The sequence below is a fragment of the Meles meles genome, chromosome 3 (assembly GCF_922984935.1).
Source record: "Meles meles chromosome 3, mMelMel3.1 paternal haplotype, whole genome shotgun sequence".
NCBI lineage: Eukaryota > Metazoa > Chordata > Mammalia > Carnivora > Mustelidae > Meles > Meles meles.
Window position 1 is genome coordinate 119,051,519 of NC_060068.1, and position 26,434 is coordinate 119,077,952.

The 26,434-nt window shown below is 40.6% G+C and overlaps 1 protein-coding gene across 1 annotated transcript in view; it reads right to left on the reverse strand.

The window, feature by feature from the left end:
• The window catches only part of FAF2 (Fas associated factor family member 2), a 70,110-nt gene extending 53,815 nt beyond the window's left edge, over positions 1 to 16,295 (reverse strand). Inside the window, exon 1 of the mRNA XM_046000219.1 lies at positions 16,206 to 16,295. Coding sequence (XP_045856175.1) covers positions 16,206 to 16,268 — 63 coding nt within the window. The 5' untranslated portion in view covers positions 16,269 to 16,295. The remainder of the gene's footprint in view (positions 1 to 16,205) is intronic.
• Positions 16,296 to 26,434: the final 10,139 nt, after the last annotated feature.

Sequence of the window (26,434 nt, forward strand, 5' to 3'; positions counted from 1 at the left end):
TCTGTCAAATGAATAAATTAAAAAAAAAAGTCTTAAAAACAACAACAACAAAAAAAACCCTAGTAAATAACTGAAAGAACCAAATGTTTATCCTGCCTTTTCTACACATACTATAACTCACTGTAACTAAATAGATGAGGGAATTGTATCTTTTCAAGATTTTACTTATTTGAGGGAAAGAGTGAATGAGCGAGCAAGCGAGAGAGAGAGCGAGCGCAGGCGCGTGCAAAGCGGGGGTTGGGGGGTAGAGTGGAGGGAGAGGGAGAGGCAGACTGCACCAAGCAGGGAGGCCAACGCAGGGCTCTACCCCAGAAGCCTGAGATCATAACCTGAGGTGAAGCAGACACTTAACTAAGCCATCCACGTGCCCCAGGAATTGTATCTTTATAGAGCAATACTTATTTTATTTCAAAGATTTGATTTATTTATTTGACACAGAGAGAGAGAGAGATCACAAGTAGGCAGAGCAGAGGCAGAGAGAAAGGGTGAAGCAGGCTCCCCGCTGAGCAGAGAGCCTGAGGTGGGGCTCCATCGCAGGACCCTGAGACCATGACCTGAGCCCAAGGCAGAGGCTTAACCCACTGAGCCACCCAGGTGCCCCAAAGAATCCTTATTAATAAAGGAGAAATGAAAGAATTAGAATGTCCTCATTTTGTATATGAAAAGCCTAGGTAAAAGCTAATGAAATATATTAAGCCTGTAAAAATGTGTTTAAGGATACTAACACTGTAAGCTAATTTTTTTTTTTTTTAAAAGATGTTATTTTTTTGACACAGAGAGATAGCAAGGGCAGAAACACAAGCAGGGGGAGTGGGAGAGGGAGAAGCAGGCTTCCCGCTGAGCAGGGAGCCCAATGCAGGACTCCATCCCGGGGCCCTGGGATCATGACCTGAGCCAAAGGCAGACCCTTAACTGACTGAGCCACTCAGGCGCCCCTAAACTTTAATTTTTAAGTGAAGAAATTCTGCAAAGTTTAATTATCAACATTTTAAATTCCTAAAATCATTCGTTTAATTCTGTACATCTGAATATAAGATATAAGTCTTCTCTGTGTAAAACCTTTTCTATATCATTTTTTAAGAAGATTTTATTTATTTGACAGAGACAAATTCTTAATTCCATTCTTTATTAAATACTCCCCAGATAAATAAATATAAGAGAACATGTATACAACTGAACATTCTCCAGGACCACCTACCTGTCCCTTTTATGTCTTGGGACAAGACAGAACAGGATCACAGCTCGTTTGGGTTCAGAGAGATGTGGACAGGTGCGTGAGAGAGGTGCAGCTAGAAAGGTGCTCTCCCTCCTCTGGGTGTTGAGGGTGTCCTGGCCATTGGAAGACTGAAACAGCTGCTTAGCACTGCCCCTGAGCCTTGGATGGGAACCACTTTTCCAGCTTCTACCTAACAGAGACCTGCCAAGGATAAAGTGTGGCACTGAGGGGCCTGGGCCCATACAGTAACTATGCATCAGGCACTTCACATGCATTATCTCATTTAATCCTTTTACGAACTCAAAACGTCCTTTCACAATAAGAACTTAAACTAGGAATAGACGGGAGCTTCCTCACCCTGATAAAGCACAGCTGAGAAACACTCACAGCTAACTCAATAATGTGAAAGACAATGCTTTCCTCCTAAGATGCAGAACAAGATAAGGATACCTGTCTGCTCTTGCCACTTATATTCAATACTGTAGGAGAGCAATTAAATAAGGAAAAAAAGCCATCCAAATTGGAAAGAAATGAAACTTTGTTCACAGATGACATGATCTTAGATACAAAAAATCCTATGAAATCTCCAAAAACCTAATAGAATACTGAGTTCAATAAGGCTGCAGTAAGATCAACATACAAAAATCTACACACTCTCAATGAACAATCTAAAAATAAAATTCAGAAAACATTTCCTTTCATGGAAACCTCAAAAATAATAAAATATTTATGAATAAATTTAACCAAAGAAGTGTAACACACAAAACACTAAAACATCACTGAGAGGAACTACAGAAAGGAAACCTTCCCATGTTCATGGATTCAAAGATTTAATTTTGTTAAATGGCAATAACCTCCGTACTGATCTACAGAGTAAACAGCAATCCCTATCAAAATCCCAGCTGCCTTCTATAGAACTTAACAAGGTGATTCTAAAATTCATTTGGAAATGAAAGGGACCAGAAGAGCCAAAATAATTCTGAAAAAGAACAAAGCTGGAGGACTCACACGTTCTGATTTCACACTTTTTTGCACAACTACAACAGTCAAGACAGTGTGGTATGAGCGAGAGGATACAAATCAATGGAATAGAAATGAGAGTCCAGAAATAAATCTGTAATTATGGTCAACTGATTTTCAACAGCAGTTCCAATGTCATTCAACAGGCAAAGAATAATCTTTTAAATAAACGGCACTAGGAAAACTGAATACCTGCATGCAACAGAATGAGGTCAAACCCTTACCTCACAACTATTAATTCAAAATAGATCAGACTTTACATGTAAGACAAAAGGTACAAATATGACACCAAATGCACAAGCAACAAAAGATAAATAAATTAGGTTTCATCAAAATTTAAAACTTCAATAAACACCATCAAGAGAGTGTCTTTAAAAAAAAAAAAAATGGGGCACCTGGGTGGCTCAGCGGGTTAAAGCCTCTGCCTTCAGCTCAGGTCATGATCCCAGGGTCTCCGGATCCAGCCCCACATCGGACTCTCTGCTTGGCTGGGAGCCTGCTTCCTCCTCTCTCTCTCTGTGCCTGCCTCTCTGCCTACTTGTGATCTCTATCTGTCGAATAAATAAATCTTTAAAAAAAAAAAAAAGAGAGTGAAGACGACCTACAGAATGGGAGAGTATTTTTGCCAATGATATATCTGATAAAGGACTTGTATCAGAATATATAAAGAACTCTTACAATCCAGTAAGACATGTAACCTAATTTAAAAAATGGGCAAAGAACGTGAATAGATGTTTCTCCAAAGAAGACTGACAAATGGCTAATTTTCTTATGAAAAATGTTTAACATCATTTTAGTCATTAGGGAAATGCAAATCAAAATGAGATACCACTTCACTCTTAACAGGATGTCTACAAAGATGGATGATAAACAAATGTTAGCTAGCAAGCTGGCTTTGGCAGCACAGATACTAAAACAAATGTTAGTGGGGATATGAAAAAACTGGAACCCTCACATACTACTGGTGGGGAAAATGATATGGTTGCTTAGGAAAAACAATTTGGCAATTTCTCAAAAAGTTTTAAACAGTTACCTTTTATTTATTTTTTATTTTTAAAAAAGATTTTATTTATTTATTTGACAGACAGAGATCACAAGTAGGCAGAGAGGCAGGCAGAGAGAGAAAAAGGCGGAGAGAGAGAGGCTCTCCGCTGAGCAGAGAGCCTGATGTGGGGCGCGATCCCAGGACCATGAGACCATGACCTGAGCCAAAGGCAGAGGCTTAACCCACTGAACCACCCAGGTGCCCCCAGAGTTACCTTTTAAACAGATATTCTACTACTAGGAGAAATGAAAACATGTCCACACAAAATTCTGTATGCAAATATTCATAGAAGCATTAATAATAATAGCTTTAAAGTGGAAGCAATCCAAAAGCCCAATGAATCGATAAAACAAAATGTGGTTTACTCACACAATGGAATATTATTCAGCCATAAAAAGGAATGAAGTACTGATAAAAGCTACAACATGGGACACCTGGGTGGCTCAGTCGGTTAAGCTACTGCCTTTGGCTCAGGTCATGATCCCAGGGTTCTGGGATCAAGTCCCACATCGGGCTCCTTGCTTGGCAGGGAGCCGGCTTCTCTCTGCGCCTCCGCCCACCACTCTGCCTGTTTGTGCAATTGCTCTCTCTGTCTCTCTCTCTCCCTCTGACAAATAAATAAATAAATAAAATCTTTAACAACAACAAAAAAAGCTACAACATGGATGAACCTTGTGACTGTTAATAGGCACAGTTTTCTGGCGGGTCTGATAAAAATGACTGAGAAGTAAATACTGGTAATGGTTGCACAACTCTGTAAATATACTAAAAATCACTGAACTGTGTATTTTAATGGTATGTGAATTATTGCTCAATAAAATTATTATTTAAAAAAAAGAGCCCAAGAGACCAAATTAGAAAACTATTAGTAATGATCAGAAAACACGACAAGAAATTAGATAAAAGAACCAAAAACTTAAGGGCGCCTGGGTGGCTCAGTGGGTTAAGCTGCTGCCTTCGGCTCAGGTCATGATCTCAGGGTCCTGGGATTGAGCCCCTCATCGGGCTCTCTGCTCAGCAGGAAGCCTGCTTCCTCCTCTCTCTCTCTCTGCCTGCCTCTCTGCCTACTTGTGATCTCTCTCTGTCAAATAAATAAATAAAATCTTTTAAAAAAAAAAGAACCAAAAACTTAAGATAAATGTGCAAAATTCAATAGCATTTCTATTAGTAACCATTTAGAATAAAGAAATGTTCTATTCATAAAGGTGACCAAAACTATAAAATACCTATGAATAAATTTAATAAGGAACATACAAAATCTAGATGGAATTTACAAAAAACATTTTAAAGGATATGTGACACATCTGAATAAAGAGATGTACCCATTCCTGAATGTCAACCAGTTCCAAATTAATATATACATTTTAGGCAATTCCAATAATCTGGCAACAGCACAAAATGACTCTTAAATGTATATAAAGGGGAACCTGGGTGGCACAGTCAGTTAAGCACCCAGACTCTTGATTTTGGCTCAGGTCCTGATCCCAGGTTCATGAGATCGAGTCCCATGTCTGGCTCCACACGTAGCACAGAGTCTACTTAAGACTCTCTCTATCTCTCCCCCTTTGCCCCCTCCATGGGTTCTCTCTTAAAATAAGTAAATCTTAAAAAAAAAAAAGTATATAAAAAACCTTATAAGAATTACCAATAATTTGTCAAAAAATAAATAAATAGGAAGGAATCCTATCCTATCAGATATTAAAACTTAGTGTAAAGCCCACTGTTATTAATCCAGTAATGGTACCAGCAGATAAATTAGTGAAACAGAATACAGTATGATAAAGAGGACTACTCACAGTGGGCGAAGGGATGGATTATTCAGCTAACCTATAATCTCCAGTGGAAGAAAGTGAAGTTAGGTTCTTATATGTACAAAAACTAAAGTTCCACATGGATTAAAGATCTGATTTTAAAAAGAAAACCATGAAACATTTTAAAGAAAGCAAAAGAGAACATTTGTATAACTTCATTAAGTGCAAGCATTCTTTTTTTTATTTTTTAAAGATGTATTTATTTGACAGATAGAGATTACAAGTAGGCAGAGAGGCAGGCAGAGAGAGAGAGAGGAGGAAGCTGCCTTCCCTCCCGCTAAGCAGAGAGTCCGATGCCGGGCTCGATCCCAAGACCCTGGGATCATGACCCAAGCTGAAGGCAGAGGCTTTAACCCGCTGAGCCATCCAGGCGCCCCCTTAAAAAGAAACAAAAACCCAAAAGCCTTAAGGAAAAGAAATGTCTTCTTAAGGAAAAGAAATGTCAACCTGATAACAATTTAAACAAATATAAAGATAACAAAATAAAAGATGAAAGATATCATGAAAAATATTTGCAATATGTGACCAATATCCCTTTTTATATACAAAGAACTACAAACTGATAATAAAATGTCAAATAATCCAACAGTAAATGAACAAAGGATAGGTAGGCAATTTACACAATAAGTGTAAATAGCAAGAAGAAGCTCAATCTAGGGGTGCCTGTGTGGCTCCGTGGGTTAAGGCCTCTGCCTTCGGCTCAGGTCATGATCCCAGAGTTCCCGGATCAAGCCCCGCATCAGGCTCTCTGCTCAGCAGGAAGCAGGCTTCTGCTCTTGCTGAGCAGAAAGCCTGCTTCCCCCTCTCTCTCTACCTGCCGCTCTGCCTCCTTGTGATCTCTGCTTGTCAAATAAATAAATAAATAAAATCTTTTTAAAAAATTTTTTTAAAAAGATTAGTTATTTATTTATTTGAGAGAGAGACAGTGAGAGAGAGCGTGAGAGAGGAGAAGGTCAGAGGGAGAAGCAGACTCCCCGTGGAGCTGGGAGCCCGATGAGGGACTCGACCCTGGGACTCTGGGACCATGACCTGAGCCTAAGGCAGTCATCCAACTAACTAAGCCACCCAGGCGTCCCAATAATCTTTACAAAATTTAAAAAAAAAAAAAAAGCTCAATGTAATCAGAAGTTTATGGAATGGGATTCAATCTTCAAATAAGCACTTTTACTCTACAAACCTCCCACACACGCAGGGACACCGACATTATCGCTTAAAAAATAGAGGCTGGGGGACACCTGGGTGGCTCAGGCCGTTAAGTGTCTGCCTTCGGCTCAGGTCATAATCTTAGGTCCTGGGATTGAGTCCTGTATCAGGCTCCTTTCTCAGTGGGGAGCCTGCTTGCCTGCCGCCACCCCTCCTTCTGCATAAATTTTTAAATAAATTTAAAAATTAATTTATTATTTATTAATAAATAAATTAGAACAGAATTTCTAATAGAAATTCTAATTTAGTTCTAATAGAACAAAATAAATTAGAATAGAAATAATTATTTATTAATAAATAATAAATTAAAAACTATAAATAAATAATAAATAAAATCTTAAAAAAAAAAAAAGAAATAGCTTAAAACAAGTGTTTACATTAGTCATTTAAACTTGACTGAAAACCAAAACCAAAATCTGCAACCACCACTACCACTAGAAGTGCAAAATTAAAACAAGAACTTTAAAAATTTAGTCATATTGACAAAAATTCAAAAAGCTACCATCCAATGCTGGCAAGAGTATGGGGAAACAGGTCCTCTCAAAACTCTCTGGAAAACAGTCTGACAGGAGCTATCAAAACGTACAAAGTACATTTGTTTTGAGCCAGTAACACCAGGATTCTGTTCTACAGAAATAAAAGTCTGCTATCCCAGCAATATCCCCTAGATCCATAACTATGTCTCTGAGCATTTCCTTTACTTTCATTGTCTAACTGAAACCTGACTTTTCTCTGAAGATACTTCTTCCTCTGAAGTCTTCTATCATTTTCTCTCTCAGATCTGTAAGTATGGAAGTGGGAGAACTGTCCTCTTTCCCTGTCTTCATTTCTGAAGAATGAAATGAAACTGTCTTCATTTCCACTTTTGAGATTCTTCTTTCTTTCTGCTTAAGAAGTCCACTTTTATCCTGAGTGATGATATCCAGAATTAGAACCATACTTTTGACTTGCTTTGCTGTGTTTACTTTCTTAAAACTACCAAAGAACAAGGGTTAAGTGGCTGACTCTTGATATCAGCTCCTGATCTCAGGATGATGGAATCAAGCCCCACCTCCCGCCCTGCACTGTTTGGAGTCCGCCTGAGCTTCTCTCTCCATCTCCCTCTATCCCTCCTACCACTGCACACAAACTCTCTCTCAGATAAAGAAATCTCAAGAAAAACAAACAAACAAAAAAACCCTACCACATAGCTATTGTTATTGGTCCTAGTCACTTACCTGTAGTTAAAAACAAATCAATACCTAATGCTGGAGAGGCAGTGCTAGGAAAGAGGAGGAAAGAATCCAGAATTCTGGATTCAAATCTAAGCTTGTTGCTACTAACCTTAGGTAAATTAAGTACTGATCCCAGTTTACTCACCAGTATCAGAACCTATACCATTTATTTTTTGAGCGTAATCAATGACACAATGAATCTACAGCACTGTGGACAGAATACAGTAAACACCTGAACAACACGGAAGTGAGGAGCACTGAGCTCCATGCAGTTGAAAATCAAGTACGACTTTTGACTCCCCAAACTTATCTACAAATAGCCTACCGTTGAACAGAAGCCTTACTGGTAACACCGTTGGTTAACATGTATTCTGTGTGTTTGTATTATATACTGTATTCTTAAAATAAAGTAAGCTAGTGGAGGCAAATGTTATTAAAAAAATGGTATGAGAAAATATATTTACAGTGCTGTATTTATTGGGGGAAAAAACCACTTATAAGAGGACCTATGCAGTTCAAACCCATGATGTTCAAGGGTCAACTGTAAACGCTCAATAAATGTTTAAGTGACCTCATAATATCAAAAATACCTTCAAATCTCAAAATTTCTTTATGTATTCTTGCTCTACAGATGACTTCAAACAGTTTCAGGGCTTTAAATATTATCTATATACAGATGATTTCCAAATTTGTATTGCTAGCCTAGATTATTCTCCTGCCCTCAATACTAGTATATACAGTTAGACATCTTCATTTGGATGTCTAACAGAAACCTCAAACTTTACATGACAAAAACTCATCTCACCCCCACACCCAAACGTGGTCCTCCCATAGCCCTCCTTATCCCAGTTAATGAATCTTCCATTTCTAGTTACTTAGGTCAAAAAGCTGAGATATCCTTATTTTCTTCCCTTCTCTCTCCATTCACATACAACCCCTTAGAAAATCCCATCCACTTTATCTTCAAAATATATTCAGAATCCAACTACTCCTCATGTTTACTTTCCTACTTCATTCTAGTTCAAGCAGTCTTGCATCACTGCAAAGATCTCCTAACTGGTCTCCCTACTCCTCCCTTAACTTCCTTGAGGGTATCCTCAAGAAAACTGCCAGAGTGACCCTAATAAACCATAAATCCTGTCATCACTCAAAATTCACCTTGCTTCAGAGTTAAAGCCCAAATCCTTACAGTAGCCTAGAAGGCCATTTGTGAATTAGCCCTGCTTTTAACTCTCTAACCCTGTCTCCTACTACTTTCTTCCTCCCTCCCTTCCTCCCCTGGTACTAGCCACACTTTCCTCCTTGCCATTCCTGGACAAGGTCCCTTGACGCCATGCTTTAGGACTCTTATATGCTTTACCCCCTCTATCTAGAATCCTCTTCCCCTAAGCACCCACATGATTTCTTTAGTACTTAACCTTTAGGTTTTCACACAACTGATACACTCTCATCAAGGCCTTTCCTTGATAATCCTATTTAAAATTAAACACCCCACTACCCCACTCCCCCACTCCCCAGGCCCTTGGGTGGCTCAACTAATTAAGTTAATTAAGTGCCCAGCTCTTGATTTCAGCTCGGGTCATGATCTCAGGGTCCTCGGATGGAGCCCCAACTCTGGCTCCAGGTTCAGCAGGGAGTCAATGCTTAAGTTTCTCTCTCTCTCTCCCTCTGTCCCTACCCTGCTCAGGCAGCGCGATCTCTACCTCTCCCCCTCCCTCTTTCTAAAATAAATAAATCTTTTTTTTTTTTAAAGATTTTATTTATTTAAGAGAGAGTGAGAGAGATCACAGAAGGAGAGGGAGAAGCAGACTTGCTGCTGAGCAGGGAGCCTGATGCAGGGCTCGATCCCAGAACCCTGAGATCGTGACCCGAGCCCAAAGCAGACGCTTAAATGACTGAGCCTCCAAGGTGCCCAATAAATAAATCTTAAAAAAAAAAAAAAAAAAAGTTAAGCATTCCCCCAAAATTCCGTTTATTTCTCTCCATAGCATTTATCACCATCTAACATAGCCTATATTCATTCCATTTATTTATTTTGACTCTTTGTCCCTCCCACTAGAATGTTAGCTCCACAAGGGTAGGAATTATATTTAATATTCCCTTATATCCTGTGCCTAAAACTATACTAGCACATAACAGGTCCTAAAAAAAGTTTATTGAGAATGGGATAAATGTTTGTGGACAAGGATATTCACTGTGACATTAGCTGTATGAAACCAAAAAATGAAAACAACCTGAATGTCCCTCAATTTTTTAAAAACCAAAAAGTAGTAATTACAATTATGTTTAACATTCAAGCACTTAATATTTGCCAGGGCTTTAGATATATTAACATTAATTACTGAAACAACACCTTGAGGTAGTAATACAGTAACTGCACACATGAAGAAACTAAAGCAGAAAGGTTAAGTAACTTGCCCAAGGTGACAAAGTTATTAACTGGAGAAGCTAGGATTCAAAACTAGGCTGTCTTACTTCACAGCCAGTCTCCTGACAACATGCTATGCTATGCTAACTTTAATAATTATACGATCCTACCTCTATTAAGACGAAGACAGCAGAAGCTCTTATCCAATGAAAATAAGACTTACTAGTCAATTAATTTAAAAAGTCACTTAAAGTGAGGAATAAAAACATTTCATACACATATATTTCATTTAAAACATAAATAATACACATTTATGCAGCAATTTTTTGATGAAAGCCTACCCTTTTGTTAAGGGCATGGGTCCACCAGCATTCCTTGGAGTCTTTCTAGCATAAACCGTATCCATAAGACACTGATTTAATTTCTTGGGAGTGGAAGAACTCCAAACACTTGACAAGAATTAAGTGCACAATACTGAATCTCAATGATTTTTTTCCAAAGTTATCTATACACCTATCTTGCCCACACCTAACTGAACAATATTCTAGCAACTTGATCCTATAGATCTTTCCCAAAGCATTTACTTTAGCTTTCAGATTAAAAAAAAAAAAAACCCTCACACTGATGCTTAAATTGTTTATGAATTATATTTTTATGACAAATATAACCAGCACACAATGAGTGGGGAGCAAATACAACTGACTTTTGAGGTGCCTGGATGGTTCAGTTGGCTAAGCATCTGCCTTCGGCTCAGGTCATGATCCTGGGGTCCCGGGAATGAGCTCCATGTGGGGCTCCCTGCTCAGTAGGGAGCCTGCTTCTCCCTCTCCCTCTGTTGCTCCCCCTGCCTGCGTGTGCTTGCACACGCTCCCTCTCTCATAAATAAATAAATGAAAATATTTTAAAAAATAAAACTGACTTTTGTCAAGAGTACAACTCCACTGGTGAAAGCAAAACTACTTGGACATATTACAGAGTAGATCTTAGGAAACAGAAGCCATCTGCTCCAACTGATCAGTCAAGTGAAGGGTAAGAGGGCTTATATTTATATTTATAAATATTTATATTTATACATTAAATATGTGTATCTGTATATGCAGATACACATATATATATTCTGTATATGCATTCTGTATATGCAGAAGAAAAAAGTATACAAAGACACACAACAAACTGGGAATGAGGAAAGGGGAATAAGATTAAATTTAATTACACCTTTATGATTTTATGTTACTGACTTCCATAAAGTATGCATTACTTGGTAGTTTTGTTTTGTTTTTTAAGTAAAAAAAAACACAAAAACCACTGTGAATTAAGAAATAATATCCCCATTTTATATGGGAGGAAAGATTCAAGAAAGTGGGAACATGCCCAAGGTCACAGGACTCACGAGAAGCTAAGCTGAAAGGCTAATTCAGGTTTGCCCCAAGTTTCAGAGCTCATGGTTTTCCTACAATACGAAGTTCCTGGTCAAAAACTTCACACAGATCACTGATTTTTTGTAAATACATGAACAAAGAGCATTGTGTTATTCTTTTTCTTTTAGGTAATAAAAGAGTCAGATGAAGCCAAAAAGAGATTTTCCAAGTGAATTATAAGCTTGATTCTACAGGCCAGAGTTCAACCTTAACTTTCTACAATTTAAAAGAACAAAGATCATACACCCTAATATTCATTTAAAAGAAAAGAAATTTCTTACACCTGTACAAAAGTAGAAAGGGATCATTTCTTCCTCCACTGGCTACGCATATAGCTCCTTTAGTCCCTTCTCTCTGTCCATGTCATCTTTCTCCAGGGGTTCAAACAGGAACCTAGAAGCAGTAAACCAAGGCACTAGGGGAGTCTGTTATATTTGGAAATCTGAGAAAATGGATTTCTGTAAAAGTAACCTTACCCATACCTGCATTAATTCTTCTTTCTTTTTTAAAAAAGATTTTATTTATTTACTTGAGAGAGAAAAAGCAAGAGAGAGTGAGAAAGCATGAGTGGGGGGAGAGGGGCCAAGGAGAGAGAAAAGCAGACTCCCTGCTGAGCAGGAAGCCTGATGTGGGGCTCAATCCAAGGACCCTGGGACCATGACTTGAGCTGAAGGCAGCACAACCAACTGAGTCACCTAGGCATCCCCCTGCATTAACTTTTTTTCCCTTAAAGATTTTACCTACTTATTTGTCAGAGAGGGAGCACATATGCGCACAAGCAGGGGGAACGTCAAGCAAAGGGAGAAGCAAGCTCCCCACTGAGCAAGGAGCTCAAAGCGGGACTCCATCCCAGGACCTTGGGATCATAACCTGAGCCGAAGGCAGACACTTAAGCAACTGAGCCACCAAGGCGTCCCTGCATTAAGTCTTAAGACCTATTCTCCTCCATTTAGGGGCGCCTGGGTGGCTCAGTGGTTTAAGCTGCTGCCTTCGGCTCAGGTCATGATCTCAGGGTCCTGGGATCGAGTCCCACATCAGGCTCTCTGCTCAGCAGGGAGCCTGCTTCCTCCTCTCTCTCTCTGTCTGCCTCTCTGCCTACTTATGATCTCTCTCTGTCAAATAAATAAATAAAATCTTTAAAAAAAAAAATACCTATTCTCCTCCATTTGAAACAGCTTAAAACAAATGTGTGCATTCGCTATTCATACTCAATTGGTTCCAAAACAAGAGAAAAGGATAACTAAAAAAATCTTAGAAAACAGCAAATGGACTGGTAAGCGTGATAAATCTACTCTAGGGAGTTCTAGTCAAATCACATATCACAAAAAAACGTGAGAGAGGAAACCTAAGATTTCTAAAATATTTCACTTTTGTTAGTTTCAATGTATCAAATGAAGCAACATACTGAGAACTAGTTCCTAGCAGTATTGCCCAGTTCTGTCCTGACTCCTAGGGATATTCCAAGCACACACTCCATACTGTTAGTGAAGCAAACCTGAAACCTAGTGTTATGTTATTCTCTAGTGGGGAAAAAAACTCTGATGGCTCCCTACGTGTACAGATTAAAATTTAAACCATTCTGCACAGCTTTGAAAGGCCTCCAAAATCTGGCTCTAATTCACCTATCCAATCTTATTTTCCACTTCCAATTCTCTAAATCCATCACAACACTCCATACTATTCCATCTTCATACATTGCTCAAGCCATTTCCTCAGCTTTGAGCATCCTTCTGCCTACCACCTGTTGAAATTCTATTCCTCCTTCAAAACTAGCAAAGTACAGTGGGAAGAGCCGAGCCTTAAAGCCTAAGCCTGACCCAGACCCAGACCCAGACCCAGACCCACCAGGTTTCTAAATATAATTCCATTCTCACTATTTAGTAACTTAATGAACTTGGGAAAATACTTCAATAGATCTGTTTCACCACTTAGGAGTAGCTATATCATCTACGGCACTTTACAAGTCTACTGGGAGAATAAAGCGTAACAGGTATCAACTACCTATCTAGCACCATGCCTAAGGTATAGTAGATACTTAATAAATGGTTAACTCCTAGGTCATCCTTCTCTCTTCTCTATCTCTTCTCTCCTCTTCCCACCTCCATGAATACTCCTGTTTCTCCCTAAATTCCCACAGCACTTTGTTTACACCATGAGCACTAATATACTGCAGGATACTCATTATTCACGTATGTATGTATCTTGCTTCTCCAATAGGTTATAGCTAAGATGGTTGTGGGTATGGAATTCTAAATCTCTGCCACTTAACTAGTGTGAGTTATTTGACCTCTCAGAACCTTTTCATTAACAAAATGAATGAGAGCTAATTCCTTACAATGTTATTAAGAGGTTTAAAGTAGTTAAGGTACATTAAATACCTGGTATAATGCTTGACACCTAGTAAGTTTCAAAGAATTTTCAATGGCAACTGAATGGTGAACCTCATCCAGCAACTGCTTAAGGAACACATAAATGCAAAATGAATTTGCCTTGGTAATTCCAGTTTCATAAAGCAATCTGCTTTGTGTGTGTGTGTGTGTGTGTGTGTGTGTGTAAGTTCTACACTCAATGTGGGGCCTGAACTCACAACCCTAAGATCAGGAGTAAGTTTCAAAGAATTTTCAATGGCAACTGAATGGTGAACCTCATCCAGCAACTGCTTAAGGAACACATAAATGCAAAATGAATTTGCCTTGGTAATTCCAGTTTCATAAAGCAATCTGCTTTGTGTGTGTGTGTGTGTGTGTGTGTGTGTAAGTTCTACACTCAATGTGGGGCCTGAACTCACAACCCTAAGATCAGGAGTCACATACTCTGACTGAGTCGGTCAAGCATCCCTCACAAAGAAATCTTAATACAACTTTAATCTACTACTCACCCCTTACTGATAAAAATGTCCGATGAAGACAAAAGGTAGGTACCCATGAACTTTACCTCAGAAATGCTATCACAAAAAAAAAAAAAAAAAAAAAAAAAATGCTATCACATATTCATGCCTTCCCAGTATCAGACTAAGTATATCATGACATATAACTCACATCACCTTGTAACACTTATTCTGGGAGCTTACCCTTAAAGAGCTGTGTAAGGGGAAAAAAATGGCCTGTCAAATTAAACAAACTCTGAAATAAGGGGTCCACCAGGGAGAGAAGGCTGGTTGTCTGATATTTATTCACTCTGATCCTAATTTGCTATCTTCAATTTCTCTACTCAAAACTCCAAACAAATGTCAACTGTGTCTATAATAGCACTTTTCCATTAACACACTTCCAACCCACTGCTCAATTTAAAGAAAAACTCACCTCTAATTATAGTGAAATCTAATCAAGGGAAGTACAGAAAAGTGATAATTTGTTAAAAAAAAAAAAAAAAAAAGACAGTACCACAACATTTGCATTCCACTCTCAGCTGTACACTGATACTTACAGAGGTGATACAGCACAGCTTAGGAAAAGTTCTGGAAAGATGGACCTGGCTTTAAATCTGCTACCACTACTTACTGGGTGTGTAACCTAAGTATGTTACTTCTTAAGCTTCATATTCCTCATCTGTAAAATAGGGACTGTAACAGCATGAGTCTCATAGGGTTGTTGTATTAAATGCGATCATGTGGGGCACCTGGGTGGCTCAGTGGGTTAAGCCTCTGCCTTCGGCTCCGGTCATGATCTCAGGGTCCTGGGATCCAGCCCCACATCCGGCTCTCTGCTCGGCTGGGAGCCTGCTCCCCCCCCCCCCCCCCCCCGCCCTCTGCCTGCCTCTCTGCCTACTTGTGATCTGTCAAATAAATAAATAAAATCTTTAAAAACAAAAAATTAAAAAATAAATGCGATCATGTACACTATGTGTTTAGCCAAGTACTTACAACATTGTAAGTACTTAATAAATGGCATCAGAACTAGCAGTGCCTGAGCACTAAAGTTCTTGGTAAATAACGCTGAATTAATGAATGTTCTATACACTTTATATTAGGAAGTAAGTATACCACTAACTTTAATTCTATCCTAAGTTAATGATTAATGGTAGCGATACTGCTTGGGAACAAACATTTCAGTTTACAAGCCCTTCATACATCCAAAAATTCATTTGATCAACGCAATATCCTTAGGGGGTAGACATTTTTAAAGAGAAGTATTTTAGAAATAAGGAAAGTGGTATCCATTAGAGTAATAAACAGCCAAGATTACCCACCCTAGTGGTCTCCTCCAACCATATTCTCCAACTCGGAAATAAGTGCTTAGTGCCAAAAGTTCCTAACATGACAACCACCACCAAAAGCAGGCAGATTTCTGCAAGTTACCACCCACCTCAAGAACTGTCAAGAACGTGAGTCCAGGAATAAGCCCAGGGTAAAAAAACCCCGTCAGACGCCACTGATGACACTTATAATTGTTGCATTGTTTCCTTAGGTGGTGTCCTCCCACACCTTTAGGGTGGGGGCCAAGTCTGCCCCCTCCCCCACGACAGCGCCCAATACAGGACACCAGGCACCCAAGAGGCCATCAATAAATATTTGTAGAAATAGCATGGGATGCTGGCAGATTTTCCAGAGACCCGAAACGAGGCCAGCTACGCGGTAGGGATTAAGCATCTCGGTAGGTCTAGCGTCGAAAAGCGGAGAGGGTCCGACAGATAACCGGATTGGGAAGAATGGTTGAGGACGGGTGCCGCTAAGGGAAACCAGGGAAGCTGGCCCACTGAGGGGAAAGGAGGGCCGCAACCCTGGCTAGAAGGCCGGGGACCAACAGAGGCTCGGGGGCCGGGAGCAGCAGGGCAGTTGGCGTCTGGGGGGGAGGGGGCCGCCGCTGGTCTGAGAAGAATCTCGGGCCCAATCTGAGAAGGGTTCTGGGCTCCTCCAGGGGCCCACTCCCCAGCCCGTGGCGGCATTTGCTGCACCGAGTACTCGCTGCTACCTGAAACTGCAGCAGCTTCTCTGTCTGCTCCTGGGTTAGATCCCGCTCCTCAGGCGCCGCCATTTTGCCGCCGCCTCTACGCTTCTGACCCGTCCGCACCGTCACCCGCCGGAAGTGACCTCAGCAGCAACCACGTCCGGTCTGAAAGGCCACCAGAGCGCAACTGCGTCTGCGCGTGCTAATGCCGCCGGGGGCTGCTGGTGGTGACAGTTCCCGCCGTCAGAGGGCGCCACCCTCGGGCCAATCCCGAACCCTTCCCGGAAATTGCCGAGGGACTGTTGGCATCAGTCGCCCTCACGGTTTAGGCGACAAATGGGTCTGCAGGGACCCGAGACTCCTGAATAGATCCTGAAGAGGCGAGAGCTCCCGTGTGCTCCTCGAGAAGCTCCGGAAATTTTCGAATGCCAATTCGCAGATTTAGCCTGCTTCCTAACCGTTTTCCCATAGTCTCCAATATTTCAGAATATTTCTTAGGACACTGTGGCCCTTCCAAAATATCGGCCGTTTGATGTTTGATTCCTTCCATGACGTTTCCGAAAGCGCCTGATCATCCCTCAGGAGATTCCGAAAGTCCCTGAATAGCGGTCGGGCATTTCTGGTGCTGCCCTGAGCTAGAAGTTGTGAAAGGCCTCACAATGTGAAAATCGGGGCTTCAAAGTCGTTTGCTAGGATTGTTTGGACTTGGCTACTTGAGTCTTTGATGGTTAATGGCGCTGCCAGCCTTGGGCAGAGTTTCCATCCACTCGGGTGGCAACTCTGCTCCTACCTGCCTCAGGCCCATTGGCCGGTTGACCCTGTGACAGACCGAAGGAAGTTCCTGGACTGGGATCGGGATCCTTGGGCTCAGGATCTAGTGGCCACCTGGCAAAGTGCTGGACATCCTTGGGCAAACCACCCCCTCTTTGGGCTCCATTTTGCCATTGGTAGAATGAGATTCCCCCAAAGCCACTGACACACCACCTCAGCTCATTCTCCTTGGAGAATTTCCACCCTTCCCTGTCTGACTTCCTTCGCACTTTGTCCCTTCAAATTGCCACCTCTGTTTAGAACTCTCTTTCTCATTTTCCCCTTTTGTTCTCCTGCCATCACCCTCCAGAAAGCCTCAAGAAGACAAAGTCTGGGTCTGGTGTGTATGCTTTTCCCGGACTACCTGTGTACCTTGGAAGTCACTCTGCCTCCCCCATCTGTGGAATTCCACTCATTTTCACAGGATTGATCAAGCAAGACAGGACAGGTGCTTTGAAAGCTGAAGTTCTGTGAGGACTACATTAAAGGATGGAAGGGCACTACTTGCAGGCTGTATCATGTAGGTCTTAACCAGGTCTGCACAAAAAGCATAACAATAACTTGGAACTTTTCTTAGAACTTTTAAGGTAAATCTGGAAGCAAACAGATGTGACTTTACATCAACTCAAACCTCAAAGGAGACCTGGTACTATTCAAACTAGATGAGAGATTGCAAAATCATACACTGTCTGGAGTTATTGCATAATTCTGATTTAAGATCTATTCCTTCAATAGACAAACTCTATAGCTGTATTACACACCATAGAACGTTCTTCACATAAAGAAATATACAGTTTCTTGGTCTACTTTTCTGTTTTCTTTGAATTAAGACATGGTTACAAGAAATATTTTGCTTTTCTTTTTTAAAACTCTACCAGTAAGAATTTGCCTCAGTGTAGAAAATACAGTATGGCAAACTGGAGAGTCCATTCTCTGTCCAAAGGTGGTTTCTGCTTTTTAGCTGTAGCTGATGGCTTCCATATAAGACCAATATTGCTAGAACTTCCCATTTCTTTTTATAGGTAATACCTTTATTTTATTTTATTTTTTTAAGTAAGCCCTTTACCCACCTTGGGGCTCGAGCTCATGACCCTGAGATCAAGAGTCACATGCTCTACTGATGGAACCAACCAGTCAACTAGAACTTCTTATTTTTGTTTTCTTTTTAATTTTTGAAAAGATGTATTTATTTATTTGAGAGAGGCAGTGGGGAGAGTCAGAGAGAGGGAGAGAGAAACTCCAAGCCGACTCTACACTGAGTGGAGCTTCATCTCACAACCCTGAGATCGCGACCTGAGCTGAAACCAAGAGTTGGACACTTAACAGACTACACCGCCCAGGTGCCCCAAGAAGTTCCCATTTTTAAAAGAATAGCTACAAATCCATCAACTGATGAATAGATAAAGAAGATGTGGTGTATGCATGTGTATACATATATGTACACATATACATATATATACTTATATGTATACACATATATACACAGTGGAATATCATTCAGCCACCAAAAAATTGAAATCTTGACATTTGCAATGATGTGGATTGAGCTAGAATGTATTATGCTAAGTGAAACAAGTCAGAGAAAAGACAAATACCATATGATCTTAGTCATATGTGGAATTTAAGAAAGAAAACAGAGGAACATATGGAAAGGGGGGAAAGAAAAGAGAGAGGGAAACAAGCCATAAGAGACTCTTAACGACAGGGGCACCTGGGTAGCTCAGTCAGTTAAGTGTCTGCCTTCAGCTCAGGTCATGATCCCAGCATCCTGGGACTGTCCCCCCGCATTGGGCTCCCTGCTCGGCAGGGAGCTTGCTTCTCCCTCTCCCACTCCCCCTGCTTGTGTTCCCTCTCTTGCTGTGTCTCTCTCTGTCAAATAAAATCTTTAAAAAAAAAAAATGAGAGAGACTCTTAGCGACAGAGAACAAACTGAGGGTTGATAGAGGTGGGTAGGGCATGGGCTAGTTGGGTGATGGGTATTAAAGAGAGCACTTGAGATGAGCCCTAGTGTTGTATGTAAGTGATGAATCACTGAACTCTACTCCAGAAGCCAATATTGCACCGTATGCTAACTACCAAAATTTAAATTAAAAAAAAAAGCACCTACAAATTTGGAGCTGTGTATGAAATTTCCCCATTTTAAAATTATAACTTATTCAGTTTTTAAGAAAATTACTCTGTCAACCATAATTGTAGCCACATTCTACCCTATGAGCTGCCAGTCAGCCTCTCTGACCTAGATAGAATCCTGATGTGCTCTGTTTGCCATGGAAGAAAGTGGCCTTGAAAAAAACCTTTGATCTCTTGATGTAGTCAAGGTGAAACCTATAGAAAGTGTAATTAATTAATTAATGGCTTGCCCTCTCCTTTAAGAACAATTTTTCCACCTGAAATTTATTCTGCCTTTTGTAGCAGTGCTGTCCAATCAAAGTATAATGTAAGCCACATATATAATTCTAAATACCCTAGCAGCCACGGTTAACACAGGTGAACTTACATTCAGTAGTGTATTTTATTTAACACAATATATCCAAAATATTCTTTTTTAAAATGTTTTAAGTCTTTAAAATCTGATGTGTATTTTACATCAGATTTACATCAGTCATCCCACATCTTTATTCGGACTAGTCACTTTTCAAGTATTCACTTGTCACACGTGGATAATGACTACCGTATTGGATAGTGAAGTTCTAGAACATTCTAAAGATCTTTTTAATAGGTTTACTAATTATACTAATCTCTAGATTTTAGGAATTCACTCAGCAAATATTTATTGAGTGCTTATGCTGAGCCAGACTCTGGACAACATACTACACACAGTTTAATGGTCAATTAAATGGATTTCATCACTCTCTGGAAGGATTGTGTGTGTGTGTGTGTGTGTGTGTGTGTGTGTGTGTGTGTAGGTTCTTGAGTCCTAGTTTTATGCCACATACTAGGATTTGTAACTGAGACCTTACTTTAGAGAATCTAATGAATACATGTGTTTCTCTAATCACAGTAATAGGCCTTTGTTGATGCATTACCATTTTGTTCCTGATAAAGGACAAATTCTGTCCTGCCAAGTCATGGAAATCCTAGAACAAGCCCTCAATTTCTGAGTGGCTGGAACATAAGATATTTTCTCTCAGTTGGGGACACAGTATCTTGATTGCTGAGTAAAGCAGACCACTGAGATGCCAGCAACAGTTTTTTGTTTGTTTGGCCTTCTGCCCCATCAAATTAATGAGAAAGGTAATACCTGCACCCTGTAGTATATTATAGATCCTCAGGCTTCTGCTAGGGGTATTTGGACTGATGAAACAAATTAGGCTTGGAGGCAAAGTTTTGCCTTACGTAAGTCACAAATACAACCATCTCATGCTCTCCAGGGAGGCCTGAGTACAAACTGATGCCCCCATCAATTGACTGTGTGACTTTGGCAGTTTGCTCATCTCTCAGCTCTAAACAAACTAATAGTCTCTATCTTACAAGGTCATGGCAAGTATTAAAGAGTACTAAAAGTATTAAAGTAAAGTCCATGGCCTAATCATAGCTACCTTCAGACTTGAGAAAAGAATGGAATGAAATAATGGATTAAGAAGAGGCTTTGTCAGAGCACCTGGGTGGCTCAGTTGGTTAAACATGAGACTCTTTTTACATTTGTAAAATGTTTTTGGCTCAGGTCATGGTCTCAGGGTCATGATCTTAGAGTCATGAGATAGAGCCCTGTGTCGAGCCCTGCTCTCAGTGTGGAGAGTCTACTTCTCTCTGCCTTTCTACCGCTTGCATATGCCTGTGTACTCCCTCCCTCTCTCTCTCTGTAAAATAAGCAAATCTTAAAAAGAAGTGCTTTGTCAGTGCTAAAGTCCTTTGCAGAAATTACTACTGTAGATTGATTCAACACACATTTGTTACTGTCTTACAGTTACTTAGTTCTCAGGATGAACTGGTATTAGGAATCTCCTAGTCTAGCAGGAAGTTAACTGCAGTATCAGGCAGGAAGTGATAGAGACCCAGAAGTATATAGTTATTAGCTCCCATTTCATCTCTCACCTGGATCACTGTAGGTACCTATTAACCTACTGGTCTCCTTGATTTTACTCTCACCCCTCTCTAATTCAGTCTCATCACAGCTACCAGAGAATCTTTTTCTTCTCTTCCCTTCTCTTCTCTTCTCTCTTCTTTTTCTCTTCCCTTCCTTTCTTTTCTCCTCTCCTCTTCTCTCTCCTTTTCTCTTCTCTTCCCTTCTCTTCTCTCCTTTCCTTTCCTTCCTTTCCTTTTCTTAGGAGACGCCATGCCAGCATCGAGCACAAAGAGGGGCTTGAATTCACAAAGATGAGATCAAGACCTGAGCTGAGATAAAAAGCTGGCGGTTACAAGTTCAACCAACTGGGCCTACCCAGGTGCCTCAGGAATCTTTTTACAAATGTATATCAGATCCTATTGTTCCCTAACTCAAAACCCTCTATTGGCTTCCCATTGTCCTTGGAATGGAATCAAGCTCCTTAATGTGGCCTGCAGGGCACTTTGTGATCTGGCTCCTACTGGTTCTCTGACCTCATTACTGGGAACTTATTACTTTCAAACTTCCACCTCATTACACCTCATTATTCTCATGTACACCTCAGGGATTTTTCATTTGCAATGCCTGCTGCCTGGAACACTCTTCCTTGAATCCTCACAGGGCTGGCCCCTTTTGACATTCCCATCTCAGCACACGTGTGCTGTATCCTCAATGAAGACCTAAATATATTATGTTTCCTCCGAAGCACTTATCACTAGATGCTCTTATCTTGTTTACCTGTTTATTTTTTATTTCCCAGCTCTGCATTCCATGAGGATGACAGAGGCCAGGTTGGCTTGAGCCACCACTGAGTCCATAGTGCTGAGAATTGTACTTGGCATGGAGTACAAGATCTGTAAATATTTGTCACAGGCTAGATCCTTAGAGCAGGGCCTCATGGATGGTGGTGGGGGGGGCGCTTATAGGATTAAAGTTATGGGAACTAAATGTGAAAATTAAGTGACTGTCTGTAGGATATAGAGGGATGGTCTTTAATTAAAGCATCTTAAATCAAAAGACAAAAGAGGGACCACATCAATTTTGGACGATGGGGGAAAAGAGTGCTGATAACAGGTGACCTTTAAAACAGAGATATTTGTTGCTCATTTAAAACCCCCATGCCGATAAAAAATTACATGATTTGTGAACTGTGAACAAGTTCAAATAACACCTCAGCTGGCAGAATGGAAAAGGGAGGAAAGCAGTAGACCTATTTACAGATGATTTAAATAACCCAGATGCATTTAAATTGTCCCTACAATCAGACTCTGTCTGATTCAGAGAGAAGGAGCATGTTTCTCAGGGGACAGAGTGTGGGTTTCACTGAACTGGGTACTCCGATTACCATCTGGACACCTTGGGGTCCTTATGCCTGTGAACCTGGAGATGGTGGAGCTACCATACTGGCCAGCTAATGCCCCTGATTACAATGAGGGGCCAGTGTTCCTGATATGCACAATGGAGTCAGGAAGAATATGCCTGGAGTCCAGGGGATTCACTGGAACATCTCTGGGTACTCTCATACCCAATGATAACAGAAGATAAGCAATTGTAACAACTACAATTTGACAAGGGAAAGGCAACTAAAGGCTCAGACCCTTCAGAAATGAAAGCCTGGCTTAGTACACTGGAAAGCAATCAGGCCAACTGAAGTATTAAGACAATAGTGAGGGAATCTAGAATAAGTAATGGAGGAAAGAGATGCTATGATTATCATTTACAGCTTTGGGACCAACTGTAGCCTCAGAGAACTGTGGTTTATTTCCTTAACTCACTTGCCTAATGTCTTCACAGAGATTGTGGCTGGTTACTACATTAAAGGGACTTCTGTAAGTGATTGGACTTGCACAGTTTCCTCTTGGGAGGAGTGAAGGCATTTTGTCCCCACGATGGGAGAGAACCCATATTGTAGCATGGCACTGGACATATGAGGGGAAGGAGCAGCACTGAACAGTACAAGGAGGGTGACTGTATCTAACGCCTCTTAGATTTTACCTCCGATCTTTGCACTCACCTGTGCACCGGGGCTCTTGGCCACTTGTTTTACCTCAGCCACTTCTATGGTGACCAACTCTACATAGATTCTGTCTGGCCACCACCCTGGTGACCAGCTTACCCAGACACAATCCATCAGCACCTCACCTCATGTACGTACCACAAACAGCCTACCTTCTATCCTACTGCTTGCCTATTGCGACTGAAGCACAAGACACCACAGGCCAGCACAATGGCCATACTCAGAAGTGCAGGGGAATTAATGTCCCCAAGGAGCAAAACTCTGACAAATAAGAAATGGGATCCAGCAAATAAGAGCCCATTTCCGGCCCCATAATGAGCGATCTTGAGATGCAGTCATTTAAATGGGCTCTCTGGGATGGAGCAACACACTTGCTACCAAACAGTAGCCAGCCCCTTGTACTTGCCCTCCATCTTTTCCTGCCCTTTCCCTGCCCTATCCCCACCAGTTCTGTCATGCCTGATTCCCTGGGAATGCACTCCCCAGTAAATAAGAAAGCTTTTGATTCAGTCTATGTTTTCTATGAAACCTGTCCTGTGACACTATATATGAACTTAGTGGCTCAACTACAAGGAAAAATAACAATTTCAGGTGAATTTAAAACACAAAATTTGCTTATATATTCCCTATAGGTTTTATTCTAAGAACACAAAGATTAGCAAAGAAACCTTAAATGATACTCAGTAATCACAGTGTCAGTAATAATATTGATATTGTGGTTTTTTAAAATAGATTTTATTTATTTATTTGAGAGACAGAGATCACAAGTAGGCAGAGAGACAGGCAGAGAGAGAGGGGAAGCAGGCTCCCCGCTAAGCAGACAGCCCAGATGCAGGGCTCAATCCCAGGATCCTGGGATCATGACCTGAGCCGAAGGCAGAGGCTTTAACCCACTGAGCCACCCAGGTGCCCCTGATATTGTTATTTTAAAACTATACATATATGGGGGTGCCTGGGTGGCTTTTCAAAAGAACAAAGATTTTCCAGAGGAAGGGAAAATGCATCTAAAATCAAAGAGCTCAAGTAAAAACATTGTAATATTAAATTTGAATTACAAACATTAGTTGAGGCACCTGGCTGGTTCAGTCGGTAGAGTGTGCAACTCTTGATCTCAGGGTTGTGGGTTTGAGTCCCATGTCGGGAGTAGAGATTACTTAAAACTACAAAAAAAAAAAAAAGAGGGGTGCCTGGGTGGCTCAGTGGGTTAAAGCCTCTGCCTTCGGCTCGGGTCATGATCTCGGGGTCCTGGGATCGAGCCCCGCATCGGGCTCTCTGCTCAGCGGGAAGCCTGCTTCCTCCTCTCTCTCTGCCTGCCTCTCTGCCTGCTTGTGATTTCTGTCTGTCAAATCAATAAAATATTTAAAAAAAAAAAAGAAAGAAAGAAAAAAAGAAAAGAAAAAGAAAAAAAAAGAAAGAAAATAATATTGGTAAAAACACTGTGCATTTTTCTTTTTCAAAAAAAAATTATTTCCTAGATCTGTTGACTAAAGAGGACTATAAGAAGTACCTAACTACTAAGGGGCGCTGACAATAGTTTCCAAATATTTCCCCCACTAAAAGGTTGTAGAACTCTTTGAAGAAATGACCGCTTCCAGTCTGGGACAGGAAATGTACATGATGACCCACGAACACCTTGATTACCAAAAAGCAAAGAAGCTATCAAATTGTTACAAGGGGATGAAGATGGGAAATTTTAAGCATCAAAAAGTCCAAGGATTGGATATGTTTATTATCTTTTTTATTATTATTATATTTATTATAGTGAGGGTTTCCTCAGTTATGCATATGTTGAAGTGTATCAAATTGGAAACTTAACATAGGGGAAGTTTATTGTATGTCAATTATACCTAAAGAAAGGTATTAAAAAGTATAATACCTACATTTGATTTTGGAACTCAAACACCATGCTTGAAGAGGGAGAGAGAAAGAAGAAACAGGGAGAAAGAAAGAAGAAACCACAGGAAGAAAGAAAGAAGAAGAAACCACAGGAAGAGGTTCTGTGTGAGGGTCAGGCCATCAGCCCCAGCTGAAGTTCCAGCCAGCCAGCCAGCCAGCCTCGGTTGCCAGGAATAAGACATGCCCAGATGACCTCAGCTTGAGTTGGAACACATCAAATATGTACAGGAGTTCATTATGATAACAAAAAAAAAAAAAAAGCAAACACCCAAAAACCAAAAAACAAACAAACAAAAAAATATAACCCAACAACAACCCAAAAACAAATAGTTCATTAACCACTTTTGAAGACTGTCAACATATTAAGTCATTTTTTCCTAAAAGCTGGCAAATTAAGAGAAGTAGTCAAGCATTTTACTCATCCTCTATGAACTCTACCTCTGGGTAGCCAAACTGATAATGAATGAAAGTTCTTCAAAAAAATTTCTAGCCAATGACAAAGATATATCCCCTCACACCTGTCAGAAGGAATAAAATAAAAAACACAAGAAACAAGTGTCGGCGAGGATGTGGAGAAAAAAGAACCCTCTTGCACTGTTGGTGGGAATGCAAGCTGGTACAGCCACTCTGAAAAACAGTATGGAGTTTCCTCAAAAACTTAAAAATGGAACTGCCCTACAATCCAGTAATTGCTCTACTGGATATCTACTCCCAAAATACAAAAACACAGAGCCCTACGTAGCACAGTTGGGTGGGCGACCGACTCTTGGTTTCAGCTCAGGTTGTGATCTCAGAGTCTTGAGAGTGAGTCTCACATGGGGCTCCACAAGCAGTGCAGAGTGGGCTTGGAGTTTCTCTCTTCTTCTCCCTCTGCCCCTCACCACTGCACTTTCTCTCTCTCTCCCTCTAAAATAAATAAATAAATAAATCTTTATTTACCTTGGCACCCCAATAAATACATCTTTAAATAAATAGAAAAACATTCATTCAAAGGGACACATGCACCCCTACATTTATAGCAGCATTATTACAATATCCAAATTATGGGAGCGGTCCAAGTGTCCATCAACAAATGAATGGATAAAGAAGATGTGGTACAGGGGCACCAGGGTGGCTCAGTCATTAAGTGTCTGCCTTGGGCTCAGGTCATGATTCCAGAGTCCTGGTATCAAGCCTTGCATCAGGCTCCCTGCTGAGCAGGGAGCCTGCTTTTTCCTCTCCCACCCCCCCTGCTTGTGTTCCTTCTCTCACTGTGTCTCTCTCTGTCAAATAAATAAATAAAATTTTTAAAAAAGAAGATGTGGAACATCAGTATGTACACACACACACACACACACACACACACAAACACACACACACACAATGGAATATTACTCAGCCATAAAAAAGAACGAAATACTGCCATTTGCAATGACATGGATGGAACTACAGAGTAAAGCACTAAGCAAAACAATTCAGGCAGAGAAAGACAAATTCCACTTGATT